The following is a 25,792-nucleotide window of genomic DNA, read 5'->3' on the forward strand; positions in this document are numbered from 1 at the left end:
CAGAAAAAGTTTGTGTAAAATTTAGTATCCAACTTTTAAATTTTCATAAATGTTTAAACTCTTGAATTTTTTTTTAATTGTACCAATGGTTTAAAAATACTTTAAGTTAACCTTAATAAATAGACTTATTTGAGCTAATTTGCATGAAACTTATATTTGTCAAAATGAATTTAGTTCAATTATTTGTGCAAGTTCAATTACTTGCGCTAAAATTTGAGTCTCCTATCACAAAAGTATTTAATTCAAGTTTAAAATTCAAATATTTACTAAATTCTAACTCTCACTTGTGACGGATTTAAATATCCAGTAGAGTGAAAAATCCCAACTTTTTGATCTCTGACAGAAAAAAGAATAGAAATAAATGTTAAAGTTGTTGATCCTTTTGAAAATATCTTATAGAAGATGAGATCTTCCATTGGGTGCATAAATAACACTACTCTGTCCAGTCTTCTTCAAAATATTATCATTTTCCATTTTTTCCCTTGCATTGACAGCCTCTGGCCACTGCTCGACTGATGCATACATATTCGAAAAGCTCACATGGATTCCACCTTCTTTTGATCTCAATTTCCTAGCCCTTTCAACTATTTCCCCTGCTCTCTTGAAATCACCTCTTAACTTACAACCACCCAACAAAGCTCCCCATATTGCAACATCAGCCTCAAATGGCATCTTGTCTACTACATCCAACGCTTCCTCTAGCCGCCCGTTTCTACTCAGCAAATCAACGATACAACCGAAATGTTCGATTCTAGGTCTAATTTTATATTCCTTCTCCATCATATCAAATATGGTTTGACCTTCTTCAACCATCCCTCCATGGCTGCAGGCAAACAAAGCTCCTAAAAAAGTGAAGTCATTTGGCTTCAGGCCTTGTTTTTGCATCAAAGAGAATAGTTTCAGAGCATCTTGAGCTTGTCCGTGGAGAGCAAGTGATTTCAGCATAACGTTCCAAAAAAACACATCTTTCTTTCCTATTTTGATAAAAAGATTAAAAGCTCTGTTGATGTCTCCACATTTAGCATACATTTCAATCAGCGCAGTTGCAGCAATAACTCCAAGTTGAGAGAAATCATCAATCAAGTAATGTATCCTCGTGCCAAACGTTAAATCGCCCAAATGAGAACAAGCTGAGAAAACAGATACAAAAGTATACCCATCAGGAGATATGCCTTCTGATAACATTTGGATAAAAAGATCCAATGCTTCCTGAAAATCCCCATGTTGAACATAGCTAGAAATCATGGAATTCCAAGACACCACATTTCTTTGAGGCATTTTATTAAAGAACATTCTGGCCGTAGCAAGATCTCCAGCTTTGGCATAAGCACTAATCATAGAAGTCCAAGACACAACATTCTTCTCTGGCATTTTTTCAAATAACTCTCTTGCTTTCATTACCTCTCCTACCTTTATATAACCGGAAAGCATTGTATTCCACGAGACGGTATCTCGATCTTCCATTGTATCAAACAACTTCTGTGCACCACTAACATCCCCAGCACTCGTATACCTTAAGATCATTCTGTTCCATACTTCAACAGATCTGACACACATTTCATCGAACACCTTGCGAGCATCAGAAGCCATCCCATCAGCAGCATCCTTAGGTCCAGTAAATTTTGAAAAGTTGACATATAAATTAAAAAGAGCATCAGAAACTGAAGAATTCAATGAAAACCCAGTCTTGAGAATTCGACAATGCACTTTCTTTCCATCCCAGAACCAACCCAAATCAGCACACGACTTTAGAACAAATGGGTAGGTGAAACTATGGGGTTTGAGTCCTCTTTGAAGCAAATCGCCATACAAGGACAAAGATTGGTGAGCAGGGCCATTGAAAGCGTAACCCCTGATCATTGCGTTCCAGAATTGAATTTCGGTTTTGAAACTGGGATTGAGATGAGAAAAGACGAGATTAGCGTAATCCATGATCCCAAATTCGGTGGTTCGTCGAAGAAAGCTGGAGGAAATATGGATGTTTTGGTGAATGGAAGTGGTTAAGAGAAGAGCGTGGATTTGTTTGAGCTGCGCAAAGTTGCATCTTGGTAATAGCTCTGAAATTTTTGGCTCCAAGTTCATCATCATTTATTTATTACACATTTCATAATTCAGATTGAATTCGGACCTACATATCAAGCTTTGAAATTCATTTTGAATGGTACTTGAGAGATGAAAAATTTTCAATCAAACAAGCTTCTAAAAACTAAAGAGTTCCATTAACCTTTTAATAGTTTTTAGATAAAACCAAAACGTTATAATAAACTTTCAGTATCTTTCATACAGATTTTATAAAATAAAACAGTTCAATGCTTTTTATCATACAAAACTTCCGATCAAATAAAATCTTTTGTTCGAGTTGTCCAGAATGAAATTTGACATAGATTTTTGAAAACAGAAGTTTTTTTTCTCCTTCCAATTACATCATCTACATGTAAAATTACCAAAAACAGCCAATGAATTAAAATCGATGGCTTTGCTCTCCTTGCTCGCTCTTCTTGGTTCCAAAATTACAGTCTTCCACCTCCACTTCCCTTCCAAATCCAAATTCAAATCCAATTTTCTCACCAATGTCATCTAGTTCAAGCTCCCGCTCCTTCGACGTGTTTCCTTAATCTTTTTTATCCTCCATTGCTGTCGATAACTTGTTGTCTTCTTCACCTTTTTTTTTTTTTTTATCTTCTCACGCATAGTAATAATGTAAGTCGCTGGTAGTGATGATGTTGTGAACCGAGTAAAATAAAGGAGGGGGCTGAGAGGAGGAAGACAACAAGTGAAACGCTTCGAGAAACGAGAAGAGAGAAGTGGGAGAGCCTGAATGAGATAGTGGGGAGCAAGAATCGAAAACTGATCAAGCCATCAAAACGTGCATCTTTGGCTGTTTTGATAAACTCACCCATTCATATTTGATGACAGAAGCCTTATGTTATAAATAAATAAAAAAAAAAAAAAAAGGAAGAACTAAGGTCATCTTTACGAAACAAAAGGCCCTAATTATTTTCCTTTCTTAATCATCACCTCATTAGATTTTGGATATTCCTTTAAAATAATAATAATGCAATTAAGTCAAATAATTAATGTCAAAATGGGCATAACTCAATTGACACAAATTGTAAATTCTAAATCACCTGAAGCAACGATAAAATTGATTTGAGGTTGGGTATTTTAAAATTGGATATTTACGAGATAAAAACAGTAGCTAAAAACTTCCTACTGCATCTATAGAAGAACTCTAAATCATATAAAAACAAGTATGTAATTGATTTAAAATTAGACACATTTAAACGTTGAAAGTTTGCGATATGAAAAAAATAACAAAAAAAAACTTACTAAATATGCATCAAACAACTATAAAAGATTTTGAGTTATATATATAAGATTTAAACGTTTTACCAAAAGAACATTAAAAGATTAAGAGAACTATCTATAACAACAACAATAATAGTAATGATAAAAAAGAAACATGTTTTAGTGGTGACGATTCCGCCTCTCTCCAATATTAAATCAATTATATACTTCTTTTATGTGATCTAGAGTCATTGTACACATGTTTTAGGAAATCCATAGCAATTTTTTTTTGTAAATATGTTTTAAACAACCCTAAATCACTTAGAATAATTATAAATTAATTTTGGGTTAAACATTTAAGGTTTAAACAATTAACATTAAAACTAAGAAGTTTATCTATAACAACAATAATAAAAACATAAACATTTTCTAAAATAGCAAAAGAGTTTGTTCACTGGTAGTTAAAAATGTCAAGAAATGACAAAAGAGTTTGAGAGAAAGAAATTAGAGAAAGATGAGAAAAAGAAATTAGAGAAAGACGAGAGAAAATGTGGGAAAAGAAAATTTTTTTCTTTTCTTTTTTATGTTTTTTAAAGGAAAAGAATAAAGAAAATTTTCTATTGATATTTTTTACTTTTCATACGTCATTTGTCCTTAGAACTCAAGTGATGTAAAAAATCTACAACCCTTCGAAATTAGTCTATTTTTTGTAATTCCCCTTCATTTTTAGGTTTTTTTCTTTTTAACTTAAGCATATTTTAGAATTTTCATATATCAATTTATCCTAAAACTCAACATTCTAACAACTCATTTTAGAAGTCTTTCTCGTGTCAAAAAAAAACTTATTTTTTGGTAATTTTCCAATAGATTAAGGATTTCTTGGGATAATTTTGACATTTTATCTACTGATTTGTCCTAAATATCTTTAAATTTAAAACTCATCAAAAAATTCTTCAATTCCGTTGAATTTATTCTATTTTTGGCAATTTTGCGATGCCCATTTATATTTTCATACTTATGTTGTCCTAAAACACAATCATAAAATTCTATGACTCTTCCAAGTTGGTCTATTTTTCGAATTTCCCATTTATTTTCTTTACTACTAATTTATTTTTGCGAGAGTAATATTGAAGAAAAGCAATATAAGAAATAAGCTACTTTATATATCGAAAGAGAAAAGGAATCTTAAAACTCGTAATAGAGACAAACAAGTGAAGACCAAATAAATGCTTATAAAAGAAATTATTATTATTATTATTATTATTATTGATAATAGTAATAAAGAGTGAAAATTGAAAAAGAATATTTATGCTTAAAAATATTTAAATTATGCTATATTTAATATTATATGAAGGTAATTGGTATATAAAATCGCGAGTACTCAATTATTTAATAGAATTTGGAAATGGGGAAAGTGAAAGATGGGAGCATTTAGGGTTTTTAAATGTCAATTCTAGATTTTGTATTCTGTCGGTGGCTAAGTAATGGTCAGTGGGCGAACAACTCCAAAATAGTGAACTCAATATTAAATTGCAAACAAATTCCATATGGAATATATATATATATATATATACACATATAGCTCACGTTTGAAGCTCCCTAGATTAATTATTGGAAATTGTGTTTTCTAAAAAAATGGGTGCTAATATGAAACAAATTTCAAATTCGATTTTAAACCTTAATAAGTCGTTCATAGTGTTCAATAAATACATATAATATTGTTATATTTTAGATATAGTAACTATAACAAAACTACTATATATTCCAACTTTTTTATGATTTTTCTAAGTTGCTACATTTTTTTATAAAAATAGAAATAATTGGAAATTAAGTTTAATTTTTTAAAAATTAATAAACTTTTAAATTTAAAAATTATCTAATGATTATTAAATTTTAAATATTTATATCTAAATTCATAAAAATTTGGCAAAAAGGAAAAGGAAAAGAACTACCAATTTGAGGATTTAGATACCTATTAACCACAAAGCTACGTTAAAATTTATAACATTATTGAACTTAAAATGTGAAAGTTCAAAAAAAGAAAAAAAAAATTAATATAGAAAAGGACGTAAAGGAAAATTATAAATCTGGAGAACTAAACTTATAATTAACCAAACAAATTATGGCCACAGAACGCAAAGCTTAGCTTAATTAATTCTTCTCATTATTTTATGGTCCCATTGTGATAATTCTTAAAAATTAAAAAATAAAAGATAAAAAAGTCAAGGAATGATGTTGGAGAATATTTTGATTATTCTTCTGCTGCTTCCTCTTGCATTGCAAAACTGTCGGTTACACTCGATATTTCAATTTCATCATCAACGATCTTCACAACTTTACAACCATTTTTCATTTTTGAAAAATAACCTAATAACTAAGCAGAAGTTTAGGATTTTAGTTAATATTATTTAGTTGTTAATTTAGATGAATTACTATCTTATATATCATTACTTACTTGTTTTATTTTCTACCTTAGTATTATAATATGGAGCTTGATAGAACTTTGTTCTTGGGGAGGGTTCTTTAGATGAGCTTTCGGCCATAGACGTAGCCTAATATCTTTCTTGCTACATATAATTAGTGAGGACAAATATTTTTAATAGTTTGGGTTTTGTATGAATGATTCCTCGTATACGTATTTATGATCGTTGTTACACCACTCACAAAAAAATGATTTATAACATTTTGCTTACGTTATATTCCACTATCTCAATTTGTTGTATACTAACGAGATGGGACAACCATTCCTATCGCAATATCTAATTTTTTTAAAAAAAATTAATAAAATGAAAGAAAGAAACCCAACATACATTTAATAACATATAACATTAGAGATATTAGGTTATTACGTAAGCAAAATGTTATAAAAAAGTGGTGGGTCATCAATCATGAACGTCTTTCTTTATAAATCAGTCCTGAAGCAAAGTTACGAGAATTCTATCTAAAATCAATAATATAACGCGGACATATGTGGAGTTCCATTTTCATATTTTAAAGGTTTCTTTTTTTACTATGGTTGAAATGAAAAATAATGAGAAGACGTAAAAATAGAAAAACAGAGTATAAAAGGGGAAGCCAAGATGAAAAGAGCTTAAACAATAAAAACTTGGTAGAAAATCAAAGAAGAGAAAGAGAGATGGGATGTAGAGAAACAGAGAAAGAAAAAGTGAAGAAGAAAGGATTATGGTCACCTGAGGAAGATGAAAAGTTAAGAAGCTTCATCCTCAAGAATGGCCATGGCTGCTGGACCTCTGTCCCCATTAAAGCTGGTGAAGCATGCTTTTTTCCCTTCCACTCCCCCAATCGATTATTCTTTGTATTCATAAACATTAAAATTTTGAACCCTTCTTGGTAATTACAAGTGCAGGATTATTAAGAAACTCAAAGAGCTGCAGATTGAGATGGTTCAATTACTTGAGGCCAGGGCTGAAAAGAGGAATGTTTAGCCAGCAAGAAGATGAGAAAATCTTGACCCTTCATCGCTTGTTAGGCAACAGGTAAATCTAAAATCTTTAACTAGTTCGGGTACCATGTTTAAATTATTGATGGATTAGGATGATGATTTCAATTAGGTGGTCTCAAATAGCACAGCATTTAGCGGGAAGAACAGACAACGAGATAAAGAACTATTGGAATTCTCATCTCAAGAAGAAAGTGGTCTCGAATCGAGATCCGCCGTTGGAGGGGATGGGAAGTTCGGGCAGTAAGCGGAGTGAAACCCGACCAAGGGTCTTGTTTGCAGAATGGCTTTCTGTGTCTGATATTAATAGTGGGAGCTCCATGGAAGGAAGTTTTGATGGTGAGGGAAGAAGAACAACAAGTAGAGAGGGCTATGGCTTTGAGATGCTCAATTGGGACCTTGATTTTGAGGGACACATTTCTGATGGCTTTGCAACTTGTGATGAACTGTGGTAAAATAATTATTTGATCTTTTCCAAAATTAAATTTGCAACATTCATTCTAATACGAAGAACATAGTAAGAAATATGTTTATTACATGATATACAGTTCTATCTTGATCTATTGATTAATTTAAAGATTTTGTATTAATTATTAATTTAATTGGATATCAGAGTAGGCTGTTCAAGAGGTTGTGTTTAAACCCCGACCTACAAGTAAAAAAATATGTTAAGTGATATAATATTAAGTTTATGTGTCCAAACCTCAGCCGACAAGTAAGAGAAATGTTATATGATATAATGTTAAATTTATTTCACCGATTCACAACGTGGAAGAAGATTAACTTTTCTTTAAATTAAGCTTATCATTTTTTTTTTGACTAATTTGGTAGAAACAAATTAAAAGCTACATGCATCTTTTGATTGTAGTATTATTTATGAAAGCAAAATGGTTAATTAAGCTATGATTTTAGGTTTGGAAAAGAAAGTGAATGACAAGTCTTATATTGGTCTTCTAAAGGGGCATATTTTTCTCCCACATACCAATTTGTTTGATTGGAGTCTCTTTTCTGGTTCGAATGTAGTCGAGAACAATCGGACTAAAAGGTGGAAGCAAGAAGCAAGGGCTCGAGAAGGAAGGTCGTTTTACGAGGGTATCCATCATGAACTTGGCGGCTAAGCCTTGGTTAGGGCAAGCCAAATCGTCCCAGGAAATTTCAGTAGCATTTGGTGGGATGGTTGGCTTGAAAGTTAAGAGCTTGGAGTATTCATTTAGACTATGAAACATGTAATCATACACCTTTTCCATGTTTAGTTGTTCTTCCATGTACTTACTTGCTGCCTTTCCAATTGCTTGTGCCTAACAAAGACATTTAAGAAACACAAATTTTAGTCGATCATTCTATGCATTTTTACATTTTTTCTCACACAATCTAATAGTTTTGATCAATCACATTGTCATGTCTACCTTTAAAAAGTTTATTTACAAAGAGATGATAGATATCATTATTTTAAAATGAAATTATTAGATATAATGAAATTAAGTACCTCTTTTTTGTGGGCATTGCCCCACTCAACAGCAAATTTGATAGATTTGCACATATCATCATCATCTTTGATTGGCCAATAGTGATGCATTGGCACTAAACTTCTTGTGAAGAAATCATAGAAATGAGGTTTTACCATTAATGTCATTGAATCACAAGCAAGGATATATTTGAGACTCACTGACCAACCAATCCCCTCAATGTAAATTTTATACCTACAAAATAGTTCTCATATTATTGATATATTCACTCAAAAAAAAAAAAAAAAAAACAAAACAAAAGAAAAACAAAAGAAATACTTCAATTACATATTGTGTATCAAATAGCTCCACAAAAGTAATAATATAATAATAGTAATAATAATAATAATAATAATAATAATAATAATAAATAAAAAAAAAGAATCAAATCAATGTTTAATTAGTCATTAAACTAATGTTTACTAAGTTTTTAAACATTACAACGTATCTAAATAATTAAATGTCTAATACATTATCATAATCTTCAATTTTGTATCTACTGTTCTATTAAACATACTATTCAACTTTATATTAAAGGATTCATTATTTTTAAATAAATGTTAAATATGTGTGCGACATATTAGACAAATTCCAAAGTTTGAAGTCCTATATTACACATTAACATTGAGTACTATATTTCTTTGAAAAGTTTAAAGATAATATTAAAACTTGTGCAAAATTTAACCCAAACAAAAAACATAACAGAAAAGGTAAAGTGTCAAAAAGAATTACCTAGAAAAACATTGATCAGCAAGATTGGAGTTTTTGAATCCTTGTTTAACTTCTTTATGCCAATCCTGCATAACCATTCATTAAATTTTAGGCATAATAATGATAATTATAATACTTAAAAAGGGAAATAAATATTTATAAATAAAACAAAATTTCAGAATTTATAGATAATTGATACTAATAAATATCTATAGATTTTAGATAGAATTTAAAATTTTGCTATATTTAACACCGTTATTAATAGTAATAGGAATAGAATTATTGTATGGTGTTAGATTAGATAATATATATACCTGCATGTAGACACGAGCTTTCCAATCGTGTTGAGTAGAGCGACTGCATTTTAAAAGTTTATATCTGGGCATAGAAATAAAAGCATTTCCCTTCCAATAAGCATAGTTTTCTCTATTTATCCATTTTTTCCTTCCGTTTCCTTCCTTGAGTTCTTTCATCAGTGTTTCCCATGGCTTTATATTGATCTCTGGCCTTTTACAATTCAATAAAAAAAGAAAATCATCACATATTAAGGCAGATTACTATCTCTTACTATCTAAGATAGTAACAAATAATAGGATGTAAAGAATTATTTACCATCCCCAGAAGGACCAATCAGGAAAAACGATGTCCAACGTGTCATCATCACCACAGTACCGGAACAAAGGAGGTGGGGCCATTGAATTGGGCCCCGGCCCACTATAATTACCAATAAAAATGTTGGGCTGGTCTTCGCAACTAAACATGAGGTCCAAATCGGGAATTTTATCTGGGTACCACCGTAACAATTGTAGGATCCCCCACAGCGTAAAAATATCTCTCCTTTGATACGCTTCTAAATACTTCTCCACGTAAACCCTACCGCCGACAATCACCAGCCGGAAAGTAGCCTTCCCTCGCCCTCTCTCCACCATCTCCCTCGTGATCCCTGTCCCAGCCCACGGCTTTAGATCCTCGTGGATCCATTGGAAGTACTCTGGACACGTGTTTTCATTTTGACGCTCTCCAATTGCATCTTCTTCCTCTTTCTCTATTGTGGGACCTCTCCTACTATGCCATTTCTCCCTTCGTGAATATGCCGTACAATTAACGGGTGAAAATTCGACTTCCTTTCGAGGGTAATTTTGTAGTTCCACTTCTATCCTCGCCCCAATCGGCTTCGGCAAAAGTGACAACATAAATTGGAGTCATCCGACACATCGTTTTAATAATCATCATATTTTTAAAACAAAATTTGTTAATAAAAATAATATATATATATATATATATATATATATATTATATATATATTTTTAAATCAATACATAATATGTAGATTTTGAAAAGTCAAAAAGAGAGAGAGAGAGAGAGACTTACGAATATTTGTGAAGAGATTATGAAAAAACCAACAACAAAGAGCAAAACGTAGAAGAAAAGACAGGGGTGAGCTATTGGGTTTCTAAGAGAGATGCTACCCATTTATTTTAAATGAGAAAAACCCAAGAAGTCTACCCAAACTTTTCTCTCTATTTCTTCTAATACCCTAATTTATTTATTTATTTTCAAATTTATACAAAGAGGGGGCAGTGAGTACTGTTTTGGAAAATAACCTCACAATTAAATAATCTACTCAAATAGACTTAGAGATTGTACGCAATTGTAAGATTATTGGGTGATTTCTATGGATGACCTTCATTTAGAGGTCCAAATGAAAAATGACTCATATTTAAAAAAAATGAATGAAAAGTAGTCTTCTGTTTGTGTTAGCACATTGTGGATTTACCAATTCACTCCTGAAAACCACTTACCCGTTTGCAATTGAGAACACCACTTGAGGCATGTTGTTTGATGCTTCATGCTCGATATATACTTGATGTTTTATGTTTTATGCTCTATATTATATACTAGATACTTGATACTAGATATTAGACACACACTATTCGATTGCTCAATTATTGATTCTCTACGCTTTATTTATGTTATATGTTTGTTAGTTGATGCTCAACTTAAAGAAATAAATTAATAAAATAGTAAAATATATTGTAGAAAAAAAAAAGAAAAAAAACTTCAAGAAAAAAGACAAAAGAAAAAAAAAAGCAAAAAGCAAAAAGAACGGAAGAAGAAATGCAACACGAAAAAATTGTAAAAAATGAGAAAGAAGAAAGGAAAAAGAAGACACCTTGAAAAAAAAATGAATTTTTTTTTTGACAAACTAAGAAAAGAGAAGAAGAATGCATTTAGAACTAAAGTGATAGTTTTACACAACAATAATGATAAGCAAAAAGTCATCATTCATTGATTTCTTTGAGACTCTTATTGTAGGCCACTGTGCAAATTTTCCAGGATTGCAAGTCAAATAACACATTTTAGATTTATATATTTAATGTACTAACATTTCCTCTTTTATAACGTCAAATATCAAAGGTATCAATAGGTTAAATAGTGTCAAAAAATACATAGATATATAGAACACCACATCTATCTAATTTCTGAAGTTCGCTTAGTTGTTTAATTATAGTTTTCACATGTTAGATACTTTTTATTGTATGCTTGAAGTTAACTGCACGAAGATAGATGCAACAAAGTTATACTCAAATATTGATTATATTCTGTGTATTTGATATGCAGTTGAAACTTGAATTAATTAATTTTTGTTAGTTGCCGTATAATTAAGAGGGTGTGGCTTACATTAAGCGTGATACGTGATAGGTGATATTTATATGAAATTTAACTTTGTTTTTTAGTTGTAAATTTTTATTTATTTAAATTCCATATGGAATTAGTTTTTGTAATTAGCTACTTATTTATTCTATTATTCTTATTATATTTTCGAGTTGGGGGTTACTTTTGCAATTTTGCAATAACAAATAATCCTCTTTTAGGTAGGAATATTTTAAGAAAAGGTAAAATATATGTTTATTTGGAAAGTACATAATTGTGTATGGGGCTTAAATGTAATGTACAATCAAGTTATTATTGTTAATTCCAACTAATGATTATCTATAATTAATGTTCATGTCATAAAAAAATAGAAAATTATAAATAAAAAAAAAGAAAAACAACATTTGATAAAATATTTATATTTCACATAAAAAATCAAATATAATAAAGAGGAATTATCATAGATAACAAAAGAAGAAAAGTGAAACTATTTACAAAATATAGTAAAAAAAAATTCAAATGAGTTAAAGAGAATTTGATGATTTTGCTATAGTTTGTAAATAGTTTCAATTTCTTTGCTATGTTTTAAATGACCCTATAATAAACTTTGTCTTTCAGTGATTTTGATGTATGAATGATAAGTAATTTGTCAAAATTTTCTATTTAAAAAAAATCCTAAAAAATATATTGAAAATGGTAGACTTTAATTTCAAGGGATTTAAAATGTATTTTATTTGTGATTTTAAAGATAATACTGAAAAATGGAATTGTTATGGATAGCAAAAAAATAAAAAAACTAAAATTATTTACAAAATATAAAAAAAAAAAAAAGATTAATGAACTTTGATATTCTGTTAAATAGTTTTACTATTTTGTTATTTTTGGAAATGTTCATAATTTTTTTTTTTTTTGACAATTTTTATTTTTAAAATTTTGATCCCATCAACTTGTACCTTTGACACATAGATAACTGTTAGAGTTTTTACTTTGAATTTTCATCAATTATTGTTTTTTGAATAAACAAAGATAATAAGTAATTGTTAGAGTTGTTGGTAAACAACCTCCTAAAAATCACAAGTTTGATCGAAGATAAGATCAAATGGGAGACATTAAAAGGGGATGTTGTGGAGACAAAGACGGGAGTATACCCTTGTCCCCTCCCCAACCTCGCTACCAACAATAGCTTTAAAACGACTGTATTGTTAATTTATTTAACCCTTTTTTTTTTTAATTTCATTTTATAATTAAATTAACTTAACCATTTTATTAAGTTTACTACAAAGAAGTGCTGAAATGTTTTTTTATTATTAGTTCAAAACGTCAAACTTTAATTATTTTAATTAAAAATAAAGAAAAAGAAAACGAAGAATTTTTCCATCATAACATAAAATAATTATGACAAATTTAACAAGTAAGCTCGAAGTTCAAAACATAATTAAACTTTTGTCAAAACCAATGTGTAATCCATAGAAATTGAAATTACAACAATACATACTATACACAAATACCTAAGGGGTTGGCAAGAAACAATAAAAAATATGCTAGAAAATTAGAAATGATTAGAAAAATGAAAAAAAGAAGTTTTTTAAGATAATTATTTAATTGTACTAAAAAACATAATTATTTAATAAATACCCAAATACCCCATTTAGCAAAAATAAGAAATAAAGATTCCAAATCATAACAACTAAGGTTTATTTTTTTAAAAAAATCTTTATGAAATTGAAAGAAATCAAACAAAAATACATATATAAAAGAGGGCCTAAACCCAAAATAAATCTAAAACAAGCTAAGTTAGATTAGAAAAAAAAATGGCCATCACATTGCCTAATACATGCAACCACGGTAAGCTAAAAATTAGAATGGATTGAAATCACAAACGTTTCGCAAAATATAAAGATATGGTCGGTTATATATATAATAAGATATATGCTTTAAAATATATTTTATCCGAACATAACCAAATTTATATTTTATGAGCTCATGCTATTTAAGATGACATAGAACAAATTAAATTACTGTTGATCTAGTAATTGATTAAGAGACACGTGCTCTTAAATGATAATGTCCAACATTTATACATAGGCAAAAAATGATTAGATACAGTTTAAGTTGTATTTATTAAAAAAAAATATTGAAGAAAAGCTTGTCCCCGATAGTTTTTTGTTGAGAACTCTATGAATTGCACATATACAACTCGAAGAATACTTGAATATTTTTCTAAAATTTTTTAAAAAACTATACTACTTTTAAGTTAAATATGCCTTCTTATTGTATGAAAAACATGGTAAGTCTGTTGCTCCTAGGGGTGCAAGGCAAAAAATCAAAAATTGAAAAAGTTGCTTAAACCGAAATCGACGTTGGTTCAGTTTGAAATCGTTGGATTGGATTGGTGTATATAGAAAACCAGTGATATTTAGTAAACATGGTAAACCGTCAAATCGAACTACTTAAGCCAATAGGCTATCAATTCAAGTGGTTCAATCCATATAGTAGACAATTCATGTGGTTCTTAATAGGTTTGAGGTTTAAATCGAGTTGAACTGAAACAATTACACTCGTAGTTGCTGGGACGTTTTCCAAAATTTGCATTTTGCCCGGGAAATTAATTAGACTACAAAAGTATTTGGCGTGTATCATGTAAATTGGTTACATCTCAAAAAATTTATATTTTTAATCAAACGACAATGACAAGGCACCCATTTTGATTTTTCTTAACAAGTAAAATATAATTGAAAGACGAAATTAGTTCATTGACCAAATGAATATCTACATAACAAATTTCAATCTCTGCAGCGTAATTAAGCTAACCTTCACCGGCAGCTATCTTATTTAATTTTCAACTCCATACATACACTTCATAGATAGAAATGATCAGAGCATCAGATGATTCTCGCCGCACCAAGTTTCCTAAGCAGCACTTCTTCGGTGATCACAAACTGCTATCCTTCTCCAATGCGCCGCCTCGATCCTCTGTTATCATTTTCTTTGCTGCCGTGGTCCTCCTCGGCATGTTTCTCTCCTGCCGACTCTTCAGCCTCTTACTTGTAAGTTCATGTTAAGCCACGCAATTCAATCTTTCCCTTTTTCTTTTTCTACTTTCCTTTCTACAATTCAACCATGTTTTGGTGAAAATATTTTAAGCCCTTCTCTTAAAAGCTATATATATATATATATATATGAAATAGGAGGAGTGCTAAGAATTCGAACTAAAACCTCTTTTTTCACTTCTTGTTCCATATTTTAATTTAAAGATTTTCAAAATTTAGGAGGTGTACTCTCAGATTATAAATAAATGATATAAGATGCAATGATTCTCGAGCAATTAAATTGGTTACTAATATGTTTTACATATAGTTGAGTAATCATTCTTGAAAAATATAGTGATTTCCGGCCATCCACTTTGGAAAAATTCCAAAGCATATTGAAGTTACACATTTGCCCCAAAATGTAAAGTCATATATGTATTTGACCGTTTTGATTTTTGGAGTTATAATTTAGCATTTATAGAACATTCGATAAAGTTTATATTTTATTAATTTGATTTAATATTGTTAGTAGCTAAACTACTAAATTGAATAACTTAAGTCGTCATCAATCAAATGAATGTGTTCTGAATCAAATATGGGAAAAAGATTTAAATATTATATTTGATGACATCATACAAGAATTTTCTTTTTATTACGTTGAAAATATAGGAATTAAAATCCAATGTTATGAATCAACAACCACAAGGACAAAGCAAACAATATCCCGATCGTCCAATGCCGGCCACGTGCCCAGAGTACTTCCGCTGGATTCACGAGGACCTAAAACCATGGGCCGGAAGAGGAATAACAAAGTCGATGTTGGAAGAGGCCCAAAAGAAGGCCCATTTCCGGCTGCTGGTGGTGGAGGGAAAGGCTTACGTGGAGGCCTATGGAAAGGCATATCAAAGCAGAGATAACCTTACGGTGTGGGGAGTTGTACAGTTACTACGTAGGTACCCAGGGAAAGTGCCCGATCTTGATCTGATGTTTAATTGTGATGACCGGCCAGAGATCTATCAAAAGGATTACAGTGGGCCAGAGAAGCCGGCCCCACCTCCTCTGTTTCGGTACAGTGGAGATGATGCCACGTGGGACATCGTGTTTCCTGATTGGTCCTTTTGGGGATGGTAAGTTAAATAAATTACTACATTGCTTTGTTGCGTTGATTATCAAATATTAAAATGGGAATGTTGGAGGTAGGCCAGAGATCAACATAAAGGCATGGGAAAGCATATTAAAGGATATAAAAGAGGGTAACAAGAAAATGGAATGGATGAAGAGACAACCATATGCTTATTGGAAGGGAAATCCAACTGTGGCTTACACAAGAAGAGACCTTCTTAAGTGTAATGTCACCCAAAAACAAGATTGGAGTGCTCGTTTATATAGACAGGTATATATATATATACACACACACACACAAATATAATCAATTAGTTCTTCAACTATAATCTTCAACTATAGTATAACTCAATTAATATATAATTAATTAGTTTTTTTTTTTTTTTATTTATGTAGAATTGGGATAAAGAGTCTAAAGCAGGGTTCAAAGACTCAAACTTGGCCAACCAATGTGTTTATAGGTAAATTAAAAATTTGACAACAATTTTGATTATATTTTTTTAATTAGTTGAAATATGTATATATATATATATTATGAATTCTTGGTGATGATGGATGCAGGTATAAAATATATATAGAAGGAAAGGCATGGTCAGTAAGTGAAAAATATATTCTAGCATGTGATTCAGTAAGCCTAATTGTGAGGCCTCGTTATTATGATTTCTTCACAAGGAGTTTGATTCCAATGAAACACTATTGGCCCATTAGCTCTAACCGCAAGTGTTCTTCTATTAAGTTTGCTGTTCATTGGGGCAACACCCATCATCAAAAGGTACTTCCTTCCTTTGTTTTTTTAGTTTAAATAATATACAAGTAGTTGACATTAGAGATATCAACCATTGACGACTAGGAGCGATCACTTAAACTGTAGAAATCAATTTTAGAAAATTATAGTCATTAGTGATGGAAATGGTCGATTCGGTGATGATTACATTGAAGTTTTAGAAAATTATATATACGAAACCAAAATCAACTAATTTTGTTTATATTTATCATTTCAATTCAAAGAAAATTTGATATAAATGTTTTTGTAACGTTTGAAAGCACTTTGTAATGTGATTAATTACATCTTCAAATTCTAACAAACATCATTTAATAGTAAGAAACTAATAAGATAATTAAGATACCGAGTTGACATGCCGCATGCGCTCGCCCTCACTCTTGATTGTAAATATTTGAATTTCAACTTACACAATCAAAATTATGGCCGGTGATATTTTTCAGGCAATGGCCATCGGAAAGGCAGCAAGCAAGTTGATTGAAGAGGAGCTGAAAATGGAGTACATTTACGACTACATGTTTCATCTTCTAAACCAATATTCCAAGCTCTTAACGTTCAAACCGACTGTGCCGCCGAATGCGACGGAGCTCTCCTCGGACTCACTTGCATCGGCTGCAAAAGGGTCGATTATCAGAAAGTCGATGATGGAGTCGGTGGTGACGAGCCCTGCAGAATCCAGCCCTTGCGCCCTGCAGCCGCCATACGATCCTCAATCTCTTCAACTTTTGTTTAGAAGGAAAGAAGATTCTATTAAACAAGAGGAAAAATGGGAGAGAAGTTTCTCAAAAAATGGTTGAATTGTTCAGCAATGAAGAAGAAAATTTTCTTATTTTTGTTATTACTTTTTTCTTAATTCATTTTGATACTTTGGCCTTTTTGCAATAAATTTGTTTATGTAAATATTAGTCAATAAATTTTAAAAATAATTTTAAATTATACATTTGATACTTTCTTTCCAAACTTTGAATTTTTGTTGGTTAATCATAGTACATATAATATATATAGTTCAAAGCTTATTACAATAACGTAAAGGTAATATATTATTTTGATGTTATTAAAACGAAAAAAGAAAGTTTTAATTTTGTTTAGTATATTGTTAAACTTATTACATTTTTATTTATATGTCGATATTTTCTTTGATATATATACTTTTATACTTACTAGGGTTACACCACGTTGCCAGCATTAATAGATCAATATTTCTATTATATCGTAAAAAAAATTTACGAAACATAAAAATAAACAACAAAATGTGATTATCGTAAACTATAATATGAATGATTGATATGTAAACTTAATTTTTTAAAAAATATCCATCAATAATAGGATTTTATGAATATTTTTCAATTTATTTTAAAAATAAAAATATCTATATTTTCGTTCACATTAGCATTTTAATCTTTTAACATTCAAAAACTCATTAACATAGAGTTAATATATATAAAAGTAAAATTAAGTTTTGGCCAACACCAAAATAGTTCAAGAGCATAGAACAAGTAGTCTCTATCGGCATAATGTTGGAAAAAAGGAGGAAATAATAAACTCTTTGACTAAATAGCACGATGTTAGAAACTTAGCACACATCTTCTTCGAGGAAAATGTAATTCATAAATGATAATTTGAAATATCCATTTAATTATGCTTATTATTGGCATTTATTTATGTATTCTATAATTGTAATGAAGTATGGATCCTACAATAAATTTTATAACCAACAAATACAATCTAATTTGTAAAGTTAAGACTGATCAATCTAATTGTATTTCAAAATGATGTAGAATAAACACAGATACTATAATTATAAATTTTTCATATAAAGAAAGTGATATATGTGAAGAAAAGAAATATTAATTAAAATTAGGGAAACAATTTTCTGTTGTTATATAAAATTACAAATTGATTATGATGAGATAATGAGATGTCGAATAGAAGAAAGGAAGCCCATAGAACGATAAGCACAACGCCAAAGGTTACCACCATTGGCGTCCATTTGAGACCAATTTCCTGACCATATATACATAAACAAAAATTAATTAAGCTTAATAATTTGATATATGCTTTATACTTTATTTTAATTAATTGCCAATAATTAAAATAAAATTAAACTAATTAATCTTCCATCAATTTGAACGTACCTCGAGATAGGGAGACCCCCAAATGGAGGAGGAAGTACCTTGAGAATTCGTATTACACCTTGATCTTTCCTCTATATCTGAATTGTTATTAACGTAACAATAATCTTAATATAATATATATATATATATATTAACATTAATCAAATGATAATCATATAAAATCATGGGTTAACTTATTTCAACTTTTGGTCCAGTACTTGTGTTTATATTTAGTTATTACACATTAAAAGGTGTATCTAATACTAATAGACCGTTTCAAACTCCCAACTCTGTATTCAATATGATTGTTGATTTTTTTATGCCACTATAGACCATTGACCTATTTAATATTTTTTTCAAAACTCACAAACTTATGAACACGAAATTGAATCTTTAAAGGAGAATTTAGACATAAAATTCAATTTTACATATCTATTATATTGTATCAAAAGTTGAGATAAAAATGTAGTGCGTTTTAAAAGTGTGAAGATTTAACATCGTCGAGGATATTGAATCATTGTTTCATAGCTATATTGATTTTGAGAAGGGAAAAAAAAAAGTAAAATTGAGAGATCTCAACAACTCATGATTATACGAATGAGTAATAAGAAATTTAATTAGAAATAGTTACCTAATTTTCTCCTTCTCTCTAAAATTTCAGAAAACGAACAACTGAGGATATCTGGGTCAGGTTGACGACGATTTGCATTGAGCTTGCATAAATTGACTTGTGTTCTTGTATCAATGTATTGTTTTCTAACATTGCTAATAATACTATCTACGAAATATATCAAATATGTCTCAATTATTGATCTTTCAATAATCCAAATACATTATTATAATATAAATAATATTAATGATCGACTTTTAAAAATACTAATAGAAAGTAGATAATTAAAGAAGAAATTTTAAGTACTTATGCTAACCTGTTATGGACTTTTCTTTAAAAGGAAGTAAAGTAGGGAGAAAAATGAGAATAACAAACATATATAGATATATATTAAGTTATTACAAAGTATAATTGATATATTCTTTTCTTTTGATTATTGAGTTGAGGGAACTAAGGGCATCAAATATTTCTTTAAAAAGATAAAGGAAAACAGCATATTTATAGAGAAATAATAATGTTTCCTTGGTGAACACATTTTTGAAAGAAATTTAAATAATTAATATATGTATAGATGAAGAGAGGGTTGAGAGAAAGGTTACCAAATTTGAGAAAACTATAGGGTTTGATAAGCTTATTTATTAGAGCATCATCAAACTTCCCAAACTCTTTTTGCAAATCTTGTAAGTAATGGAGAGCCAGCTTTCTTGGGTATGAAGAATCGCACAATGTCATATAGCATACACCATTCTCCACCAAGTAACTAAATACCAACAAAACTAAATAAATAAACAAAAAAAAAAAACATATCTAGATATTTAGATTTAATCATGTAGCTAACTGTGATTATTTTTGTTGAATTTTAAAATTGAAAAGCTAAGATGGATTTTGTAAGATTGAGTAATACAAGTATATGTTTGTTCATGCGTTACTTAAAATGAACAAGAATCAATGTTATGAGTCTAAACATACAAAACTCTTCCAACTAAAAAAGTTAATATTTGAATTTTCACTAAACTTTCAAGGTGAACTTTATAAATTGATTTTTACATTCAATGAATAAATAAATAAATATGATTTAAAATCGATTATATGATGCAATGAAAATTCCATTTAAAAGTATGAAATTAAACATACTTTTGTTTGAGTGATTAAAAATGTATTTTAGAATGATTTTAACAATTTCAAAATTACTTTTAAACACGAATGCATAAATTAGATGGTAAAAAAAGCAATTGATCGAAAGGATAAGTAAAGAGAAGGGGGAGGTACATGAAAGAGTGATGATGCATTAGAATGACCATTTTTGGAGGTGATAAAGTCCCTCTAGAGATCTCTTTGAGTATGAATTCAGCTTGCTTTTTGTACCCAAAAACATCATCATTCTCTTCATTAACATACCTAATTCCTTGTGCAATTGGCAATCCATCTCTAACCCTTCCAACCATTGTTAGCTTCACCATATTGTAAAAACCTCTTCTCTTAATATTTCACTTCTCTAGCTCTTTTATGAGATATGGAAGTTTATGTGAAGTTTCCCATTTTATAGTGTAAAGGGGACAGAACAAAAAAGGTGAGTCAACTTGCATATCAAGTTGTTCCATTTGTGTTTAAGCTTAAAGAAACCCCAAATGAAGCCCAAAGACCATGTCAAAAAAATGGGTATTTCTTAATATCATTATTTTGGCTTTCTAGGAAGTTTTGCTACATACCCTTGCTAGATTTGATTTGTTAATTCAATTTTTGTAATATAACATTTGGTTCACAAATTACTCAACAAAGACACCCAAATAGGTTTTTTTTTCTTTCTTTTCTTTGATATTTTTTTTTCATAAAGTTTTATGTAACGGAAAATCAAAATTGATTTTTAGCAAAATATATTTAAACAATTAGATTTTTTCACAACAAAAAAACTCAAAGAGGTCATGGACTCCAAACACAATCAAATGAGCCTAATTTTTTAGTTTTACATTTCTTCAATTAAGAACACTTTAAATTGAAGTGTGTTAATTCTAATTAAAATCTCCGTCGTATTCTTTAATTTGAGAGTGGAAAGAACGGTGTAAAATGATACAAAAAGAGAATGATCTTGTTATTAGGTTATTGATTTTCCCATAATCAATTTCTTTTTGGTGTTTCATAATATATTTTTTTTCAAATTTGTAGCTTTCCGCATAAATTCTTATATGTTTCTTTTTAGTTTTGTTTTTATTGTAACTCCTTTGTCATTTTGTACTTAATTTTGCATTAGAAATGAGAGGTTTTTTTCTAACGATTCAAACATTATTCAAGTAAGAATTGTTTTGGAAGTAAAAATCTAATTTGATTTTTTTTTCTTGGAAAAACAAAACTCTAAGTTCAACAATGGTAGAGGAGAGGGTTGAACTATCATCAACCTATGGCTATGCTCATATTGAGGTGCAAAAGAATGAACAAAATTTATCCATTTTGTTGCTTCAAATTCATCAACATTCCCACAAACTTTCCTCAATAAATAACTTCCAAAACAGGGGTTAAAAAGAAGATCAATTAATAATTATCACAACAATTTATATATATATATATATATTGATTATACATAAAGAAAGTAGATATTATAATTAAAAGAAACAATAATACAAACAAATTTAAACACCCATCACAATGAAGAAATAAATAATAATAATAAAAAAAAGAAAAACCAAATTTCACAAATATAGTTTTAATTTAAAATTGGAAACAACCGAAAATCTTCTTAGGAGCAGTTCCAGTGGCTCTGTGTTTGGCAGCAATTTCCTCTGCCTTCAGCTTCTCTTCTCCACGCTTTGCTTCAATAACAGCCTTCTTTTCTTCTGCTGTTTTGTGTATCAGTGCTATTTTGTTCTTCATTTTCTCTATATACTCTCCCTTCTTTTTCTCCAATTTTTCCTGCTCTCATCACATAATCAATAAAAATGAAATCCACAATCAAATATACAGCAAAGACGTCAAGAGCAGTTTTATCATTGGAGAGAAATATCGAACTACAGATTACGGAATCTCTTCTAAGGTTGTGAGTTTATATGGAGTGGACTTTTCTAAACTCTAGAACTAAAATCGTAAACACATCACATATATTTTGTTTTCTCATTACCTCAATCTGTTTTAGTTCAGCCTCAACAGCTGCTTTCTTGCTGTTCTCCCATGACCCAATTGCTGACAGCTTTTTGTGAGCTCTGCTCAACAATTTCCATTCAGAAAAACACATACATGCAGCAAATAATTATATCAAAAGGGTTAAATTGCAAATCATTTACTCTATATACTTTCATAAAATAAATAAAAATAAAAATAACTCGTAAGTAGTCTATATGGTAGAGATTGGCTTATGATGTTTTTCTCAAACAATAGTTTTTGTGAAACCATAAGAACTACCTTCTAACTTTTAAGATTATGGGGACTAAAGTTAACCTTTCTCCAAACCATAGGTAGGTATCAAACTTGCAATTTTGACCTTCTTTGATAAGTTAAATTGTAAATTTAATTTGTAAGCCTTTGTGTTAAATAAATATCTAATCTTTTTGTGCTTAAAATAAATCTCCAAACTATGTAAAAAAAATGGATAGATAATCTCTATCTAATAAGTTCTTTAACCTTTAGTTGTGTCTAATAGATTTTTAGAATTGAAAGTTGAATAATTTATTAGACATAAATTTCAGTTTATATATTCTTGTGTGTGATAGATTAATTAATTTAAAAAAATATTGCTTACAAAGTGAAAAATTAATTGACTTATTTGACCTAAAATTGATGTCACAAAAGCCTATTTGATGATTTTTAAGATTCAAGACCCTAAGAGCTACAAACATTCAGAACAAATTTGTAAATTAACCATTTTGGAAAAGACAATCTTACTTACCATTTTGTTCTGTTTTTTTGGAATTTAGTAATTTTAAACTTTTTGATGGACAAAATTATTATTATTTTGTAATTTTCTCTATAAATATGTTTTAAATTATAAAACAATTTTTTTCCAAAATCAGCTAAATGGGAAAAATTAAAAAAGAAAAACAAGAAAGAAGAGGATTTGTTTGCACCTATTCTCTGCCTTTGATTTTTCACTCTCTTCCCAAGCTTTGATGAGTGACAATCTCTTTTCTGTTGCCACTCTTGCAAGTACAGCATCTAATAATAACCACAAAAACATGAAAAAAAAGAATTTAATACACAATTATTCATTTGGTTAATTAAATTGATTATATTTTCATTAATTATTTCATAATATCTCCATTTAATTACCTCTATTAATTGAGCCTTCACTTTCTTTCTCTTTTTCCTCTGCTTTTTCATCACTTTCTATCATTCCACACCCAAAAAAACAGAGCAAAAAATTGTAATTCAAACATAACCACAAAAAAAAAAAAAAGTTGAGAGCTTTATATGTATTTTATAAATTACTTTCAACGATTGCGAGAGCTTTGGAGTCATCGGCGGGCTTCTCGTCCTCCGGTGGGGGTAAGGGGATAATTGATTTCTCCTCTGCCACGTCGTCTTTGGTTGGCTCAGCCGCAGCCGGCGGAGGGGGCTCCGAGGGAGATTCTTCAGACTCTATTTTCTTGGGCTCATCGGAGGAGGCCATTTTTGAGTTAAGAGAGAGAGAAATGAAAAATGAGAGAGAGAGAGGGAGGGAGGGAGGGAGAGGTGGTTGAGATATTATAGTTGGAAGAATAAGAAGGGAAGTGGTGAGAAGTGGACATACATTGTGCCTTGTTATGAGTTGGCATTTGGCATTACCATATGATATTTTATTTACTCAAATAAAAACTTTTCCATTAATTAATAATATCTTTTTCTTTCTATGTTGATAGTAACATTTTATCTTCTCTCATATAATCAAGGTTAGAAAATAAAACCTAAATCTTCAATTTAATCCTTAAATCAACACTAATTTTTCTTTTCACGCTATATAATATAATAAATGTGTTTGCATGAGGTTGTGGAAGAAATATATTCTGTAGAGTTCAATTTATGTTTATCTTTGGTTTTTACCTATGTAGATCAATCTCTTGTATTTGATTTTTTGATTCTCTTAGTTGAATGAGTATAATTGAATTGAGAAAGTGAAACATATTAATACTTTTGAAGATAGAATGTCGGAAGAATATTTGTATCTTCAAAATATTTTGTTCTCAAATAATATAAAGAACTCAATTGGAACAAAGGGACCAAAATCTTGTTTTAATGTATAATTAAAGGTTTTTAGTTAAATTATGACTTTAGCTATACTTCCCTCCCTACTTAAAAATTAAAAAAAAAAGTATATAGTGTTTTCAAATCTCTAACTTTTTCTTATAGGTCAAGATTACTGTATGAATGAATAAAATATTTGATCTTGAAATTGATAGTGCAAGCATTGCGTCACTTGCCATACACTCATTTAGTCCTTTTAGCATAAATTTCAATTTGAAAGGATACATTTTAAACGTATATCAAATGTAAAGAAGTAAAAGTAAAATGATAATTTTTTTTTCCAAATCAACAAATTTAGTAACATGTAAAATTGTTATTAGAGGGAAATGTACGATAATTTTATTAAGAAAAAAAAAAAAGAAAAATATGCTTTTTATAAAAAATGGAATATATTCTTTACAACGGCGTTGTATGAGTACGGATCTTCCCAAGATTCATTAGGGTTGTGTTGGTAGTAAAGGGAATATCTGTGGGCCGGGCCGGCTGCCAAATTGACATTTGATGTTTTTGGAATTTTCTCTTTTTTTCTTTTTTATCATTTTTTTTTAAAACTTGTTTCTTTTAATAAATCAATCTAAAAAGACAATTACATATATTTGTTTTTTAATAAATTATTTAAGTTTATATTTTGAAATTAATAAAGATATTGCAAACCACTCATCAATGCTTCTTCGAAGGTAAAAAATATGAGTGAAAGTTGAAAAATACTATAACTATAAAAGCAAAGGTGAGAAGAAAACACAGATACAGAGGAGGTAACAATATAAACAAATTTATACAAATTTGAGAACCACGTGAATGTAAAAATTTAAACCCCAAACCATCTTGTAATATATATATTAACTAGTTGAGTTTTATGTTTTTAAGTTGATCTAGATGTTATCAATTAAATTTTGTATGACAAAGAAAGAGTTGTAATTAGAACCATAAAGGTTAGGCACATAGCACAGCTAGAATGACTTGGAAGGTGGGACAGTTTACAGAAACTTTGCTTTTGCAACCACAAAAAAACAGAGATGATCTATGTAATTGTCAATGACAAACAACCAAACCAACAAGGGGTCTTTGACAATGCCTCCCTCTTCAATTGTCCCATTCAACAATTGATTGAAGTGATTAAAAAACTATCATATAATGTAAATCATTGTTGATAATTTTGAATTAAACGGTAAAATTAAGACATAGATTTTGAAGATGTTCCTAAAGGATTTAGAGCAATATACTCCTATAAATACATCATAAAACTTTTTAACAAGCGAATGAAATCTAAGTTGTATAAATAAATTTACTATCGTTGACTTGCTCATACATA

The 25,792-nt window shown here is 29.6% G+C and overlaps 6 protein-coding genes across 7 annotated transcripts; 2 read left to right on the plus strand and 4 right to left on the minus strand.

Moving 5' to 3' along the window:
- Positions 1-312: 312 nt before the first annotated feature.
- Positions 313-2,931, minus strand: LOC103484215 (pentatricopeptide repeat-containing protein At3g29230-like). The gene has a single exon (XM_051086696.1). It carries the CDS (start codon positions 2,086-2,088, stop codon positions 394-396), a length of 1,695 nt encoding a protein of 564 aa, XP_050942653.1. The 5' UTR covers positions 2,089-2,931; the 3' UTR covers positions 313-393.
- A 3,374-nt stretch (positions 2,932-6,305) lies between these two features.
- LOC103484072 (transcription factor LAF1-like) lies at positions 6,306-8,086 on the plus strand. Its single transcript, XM_051086698.1, has 4 exons — positions 6,306-6,557; positions 6,656-6,785; positions 6,861-7,199; positions 7,661-8,086. The coding sequence occupies exons 1-4, from the start codon at positions 6,320-6,322 to the stop codon at positions 7,680-7,682; spliced, it is 729 nt and encodes a 242-aa protein (XP_050942655.1). The 5' UTR covers positions 6,306-6,319; the 3' UTR covers positions 7,683-8,086.
- On the minus strand, positions 7,702-10,157 carry LOC103504495 (uncharacterized). Its single transcript, XM_051086612.1, has 5 exons — positions 9,577-10,157; positions 9,279-9,471; positions 8,986-9,050; positions 8,235-8,448; positions 7,702-8,046 (listed from the first exon to the last, which is right to left on the minus strand). The coding sequence occupies exons 1-5, from the start codon at positions 10,155-10,157 to the stop codon at positions 7,702-7,704; spliced, it is 1,398 nt and encodes a 465-aa protein (XP_050942569.1).
- A 4,227-nt stretch (positions 10,158-14,384) lies between these two features.
- LOC103484074 (uncharacterized) lies at positions 14,385-17,469 on the plus strand. The gene is made up of 6 exons (XM_008441002.2): positions 14,385-14,666; positions 15,318-15,775; positions 15,849-16,041; positions 16,167-16,231; positions 16,332-16,542; positions 16,995-17,469. Exons 1-6 carry the CDS (start codon positions 14,490-14,492, stop codon positions 17,346-17,348), a joined length of 1,458 nt encoding a protein of 485 aa, XP_008439224.2. The 5' UTR covers positions 14,385-14,489; the 3' UTR covers positions 17,349-17,469.
- Positions 17,470-18,147: 678 nt separating this feature from the next.
- LOC103484073 (25.3 kDa vesicle transport protein) lies at positions 18,148-20,778 on the minus strand. Of its 2 annotated transcripts, none has more exons than XM_008441000.3 (5): positions 20,545-20,778; positions 19,875-20,035; positions 19,297-19,443; positions 18,687-18,763; positions 18,148-18,555 (listed from the first exon to the last, which is right to left on the minus strand). In XM_008441000.3, exons 1-5 carry the CDS (start codon positions 20,733-20,735, stop codon positions 18,409-18,411), a joined length of 723 nt encoding a protein of 240 aa, XP_008439222.1. In that variant the 5' UTR covers positions 20,736-20,778; the 3' UTR covers positions 18,148-18,408. The 2 variants fall into 2 exon arrangements, with proteins under 2 accessions (XP_008439222.1, XP_016898989.1); XM_017043500.2 differs by having other exon boundaries at positions 18,350-18,555; positions 20,674-20,775.
- Positions 20,779-21,801: 1,023 nt separating this feature from the next.
- Positions 21,802-24,023, minus strand: LOC103484075 (remorin). Its single transcript, XM_008441003.3, has 5 exons — positions 23,689-24,023; positions 23,530-23,586; positions 23,328-23,415; positions 22,385-22,466; positions 21,802-22,179 (listed from the first exon to the last, which is right to left on the minus strand). The coding sequence occupies exons 1-5, from the start codon at positions 23,867-23,869 to the stop codon at positions 21,979-21,981; spliced, it is 609 nt and encodes a 202-aa protein (XP_008439225.1). The 5' UTR covers positions 23,870-24,023; the 3' UTR covers positions 21,802-21,978.
- Positions 24,024-25,792: the final 1,769 nt, after the last annotated feature.

The sequence above is a fragment of the Cucumis melo genome, chromosome 6 (assembly GCF_025177605.1).
Source record: "Cucumis melo cultivar AY chromosome 6, USDA_Cmelo_AY_1.0, whole genome shotgun sequence".
Taxonomy (NCBI): Eukaryota; Viridiplantae; Streptophyta; class Magnoliopsida; order Cucurbitales; family Cucurbitaceae; genus Cucumis; species Cucumis melo.

What these genes read in the sequence shown, in the direction of transcription:
- LOC103484215 (XM_051086696.1), bottom strand. Translation starts at nt 2,088, where the DNA reads ATGATGATGAACTTGGAGCCAAAAATTTCAGAGCTATTACCAAGATGC.
- LOC103484072 (XM_051086698.1), top strand. Translation starts at nt 6,320, where the DNA reads ATGAGAAGACGTAAAAATAGAAAAACAGAGTATAAAAGGGGAAGCCAA. An exon ending in CTCTGTCCCCATTAAAGCTG is followed by an intron (nt 6,558 to 6,655) that starts GTGAAGCATGCT and finishes TTACAAGTGCAG; the next exon opens with GATTATTAAGAAACTCAAAG. An exon ending in GCAACTTGTGATGAACTGTG is followed by an intron (nt 7,200 to 7,660) that starts GTAAAATAATTA and finishes CTATGATTTTAG; the next exon opens with GTTTGGAAAAGAAAGTGAAT.
- LOC103504495 (XM_051086612.1), bottom strand. Translation starts at nt 10,157, where the DNA reads ATGTTGTCACTTTTGCCGAAGCCGATTGGGGCGAGGATAGAAGTGGAA. An exon ending in GATTGGTCCTTCTGGGGATG is followed by an intron (nt 9,472 to 9,576) that starts GTAAATAATTCT and finishes GAATTGTAAAAG; the next exon opens with GCCAGAGATCAATATAAAGC. An exon ending in AAGCTCGTGTCTACATGCAG is followed by an intron (nt 9,051 to 9,278) that starts GTATATATATTA and finishes ATGGTTATGCAG; the next exon opens with GATTGGCATAAAGAAGTTAA.
- LOC103484074 (XM_008441002.2), top strand. Translation starts at nt 14,490, where the DNA reads ATGATCAGAGCATCAGATGATTCTCGCCGCACCAAGTTTCCTAAGCAG. An exon ending in GACTCTTCAGCCTCTTACTT is followed by an intron (nt 14,667 to 15,317) that starts GTAAGTTCATGT and finishes TTGAAAATATAG; the next exon opens with GAATTAAAATCCAATGTTAT. An exon ending in GCCAACCAATGTGTTTATAG is followed by an intron (nt 16,232 to 16,331) that starts GTAAATTAAAAA and finishes TGATGGATGCAG; the next exon opens with GTATAAAATATATATAGAAG.
- LOC103484073 (XM_008441000.3), bottom strand. Translation starts at nt 20,735, where the DNA reads ATGGTGAAGCTAACAATGGTTGGAAGGGTTAGAGATGGATTGCCAATT. An exon ending in AGAGAGAAGGAGAAAATTAG is followed by an intron (nt 18,764 to 19,296) that starts GTAACTATTTCT and finishes ATAACAATTCAG; the next exon opens with ATATAGAGGAAAGATCAAGG. An exon ending in GGGGGTCTCCCTATCTCGAG is followed by an intron (nt 18,556 to 18,686) that starts GTACGTTCAAAT and finishes ATATATGGTCAG; the next exon opens with GAAATTGGTCTCAAATGGAC.
- LOC103484075 (XM_008441003.3), bottom strand. Translation starts at nt 23,869, where the DNA reads ATGGCCTCCTCCGATGAGCCCAAGAAAATAGAGTCTGAAGAATCTCCC. An exon ending in TGAAGGCTCAATTAATAGAG is followed by an intron (nt 23,416 to 23,529) that starts GTAATTAAATGG and finishes GGTTATTATTAG; the next exon opens with ATGCTGTACTTGCAAGAGTG. An exon ending in CTGAACTAAAACAGATTGAG is followed by an intron (nt 22,180 to 22,384) that starts GTAATGAGAAAA and finishes TGATGAGAGCAG; the next exon opens with GAAAAATTGGAGAAAAAGAA.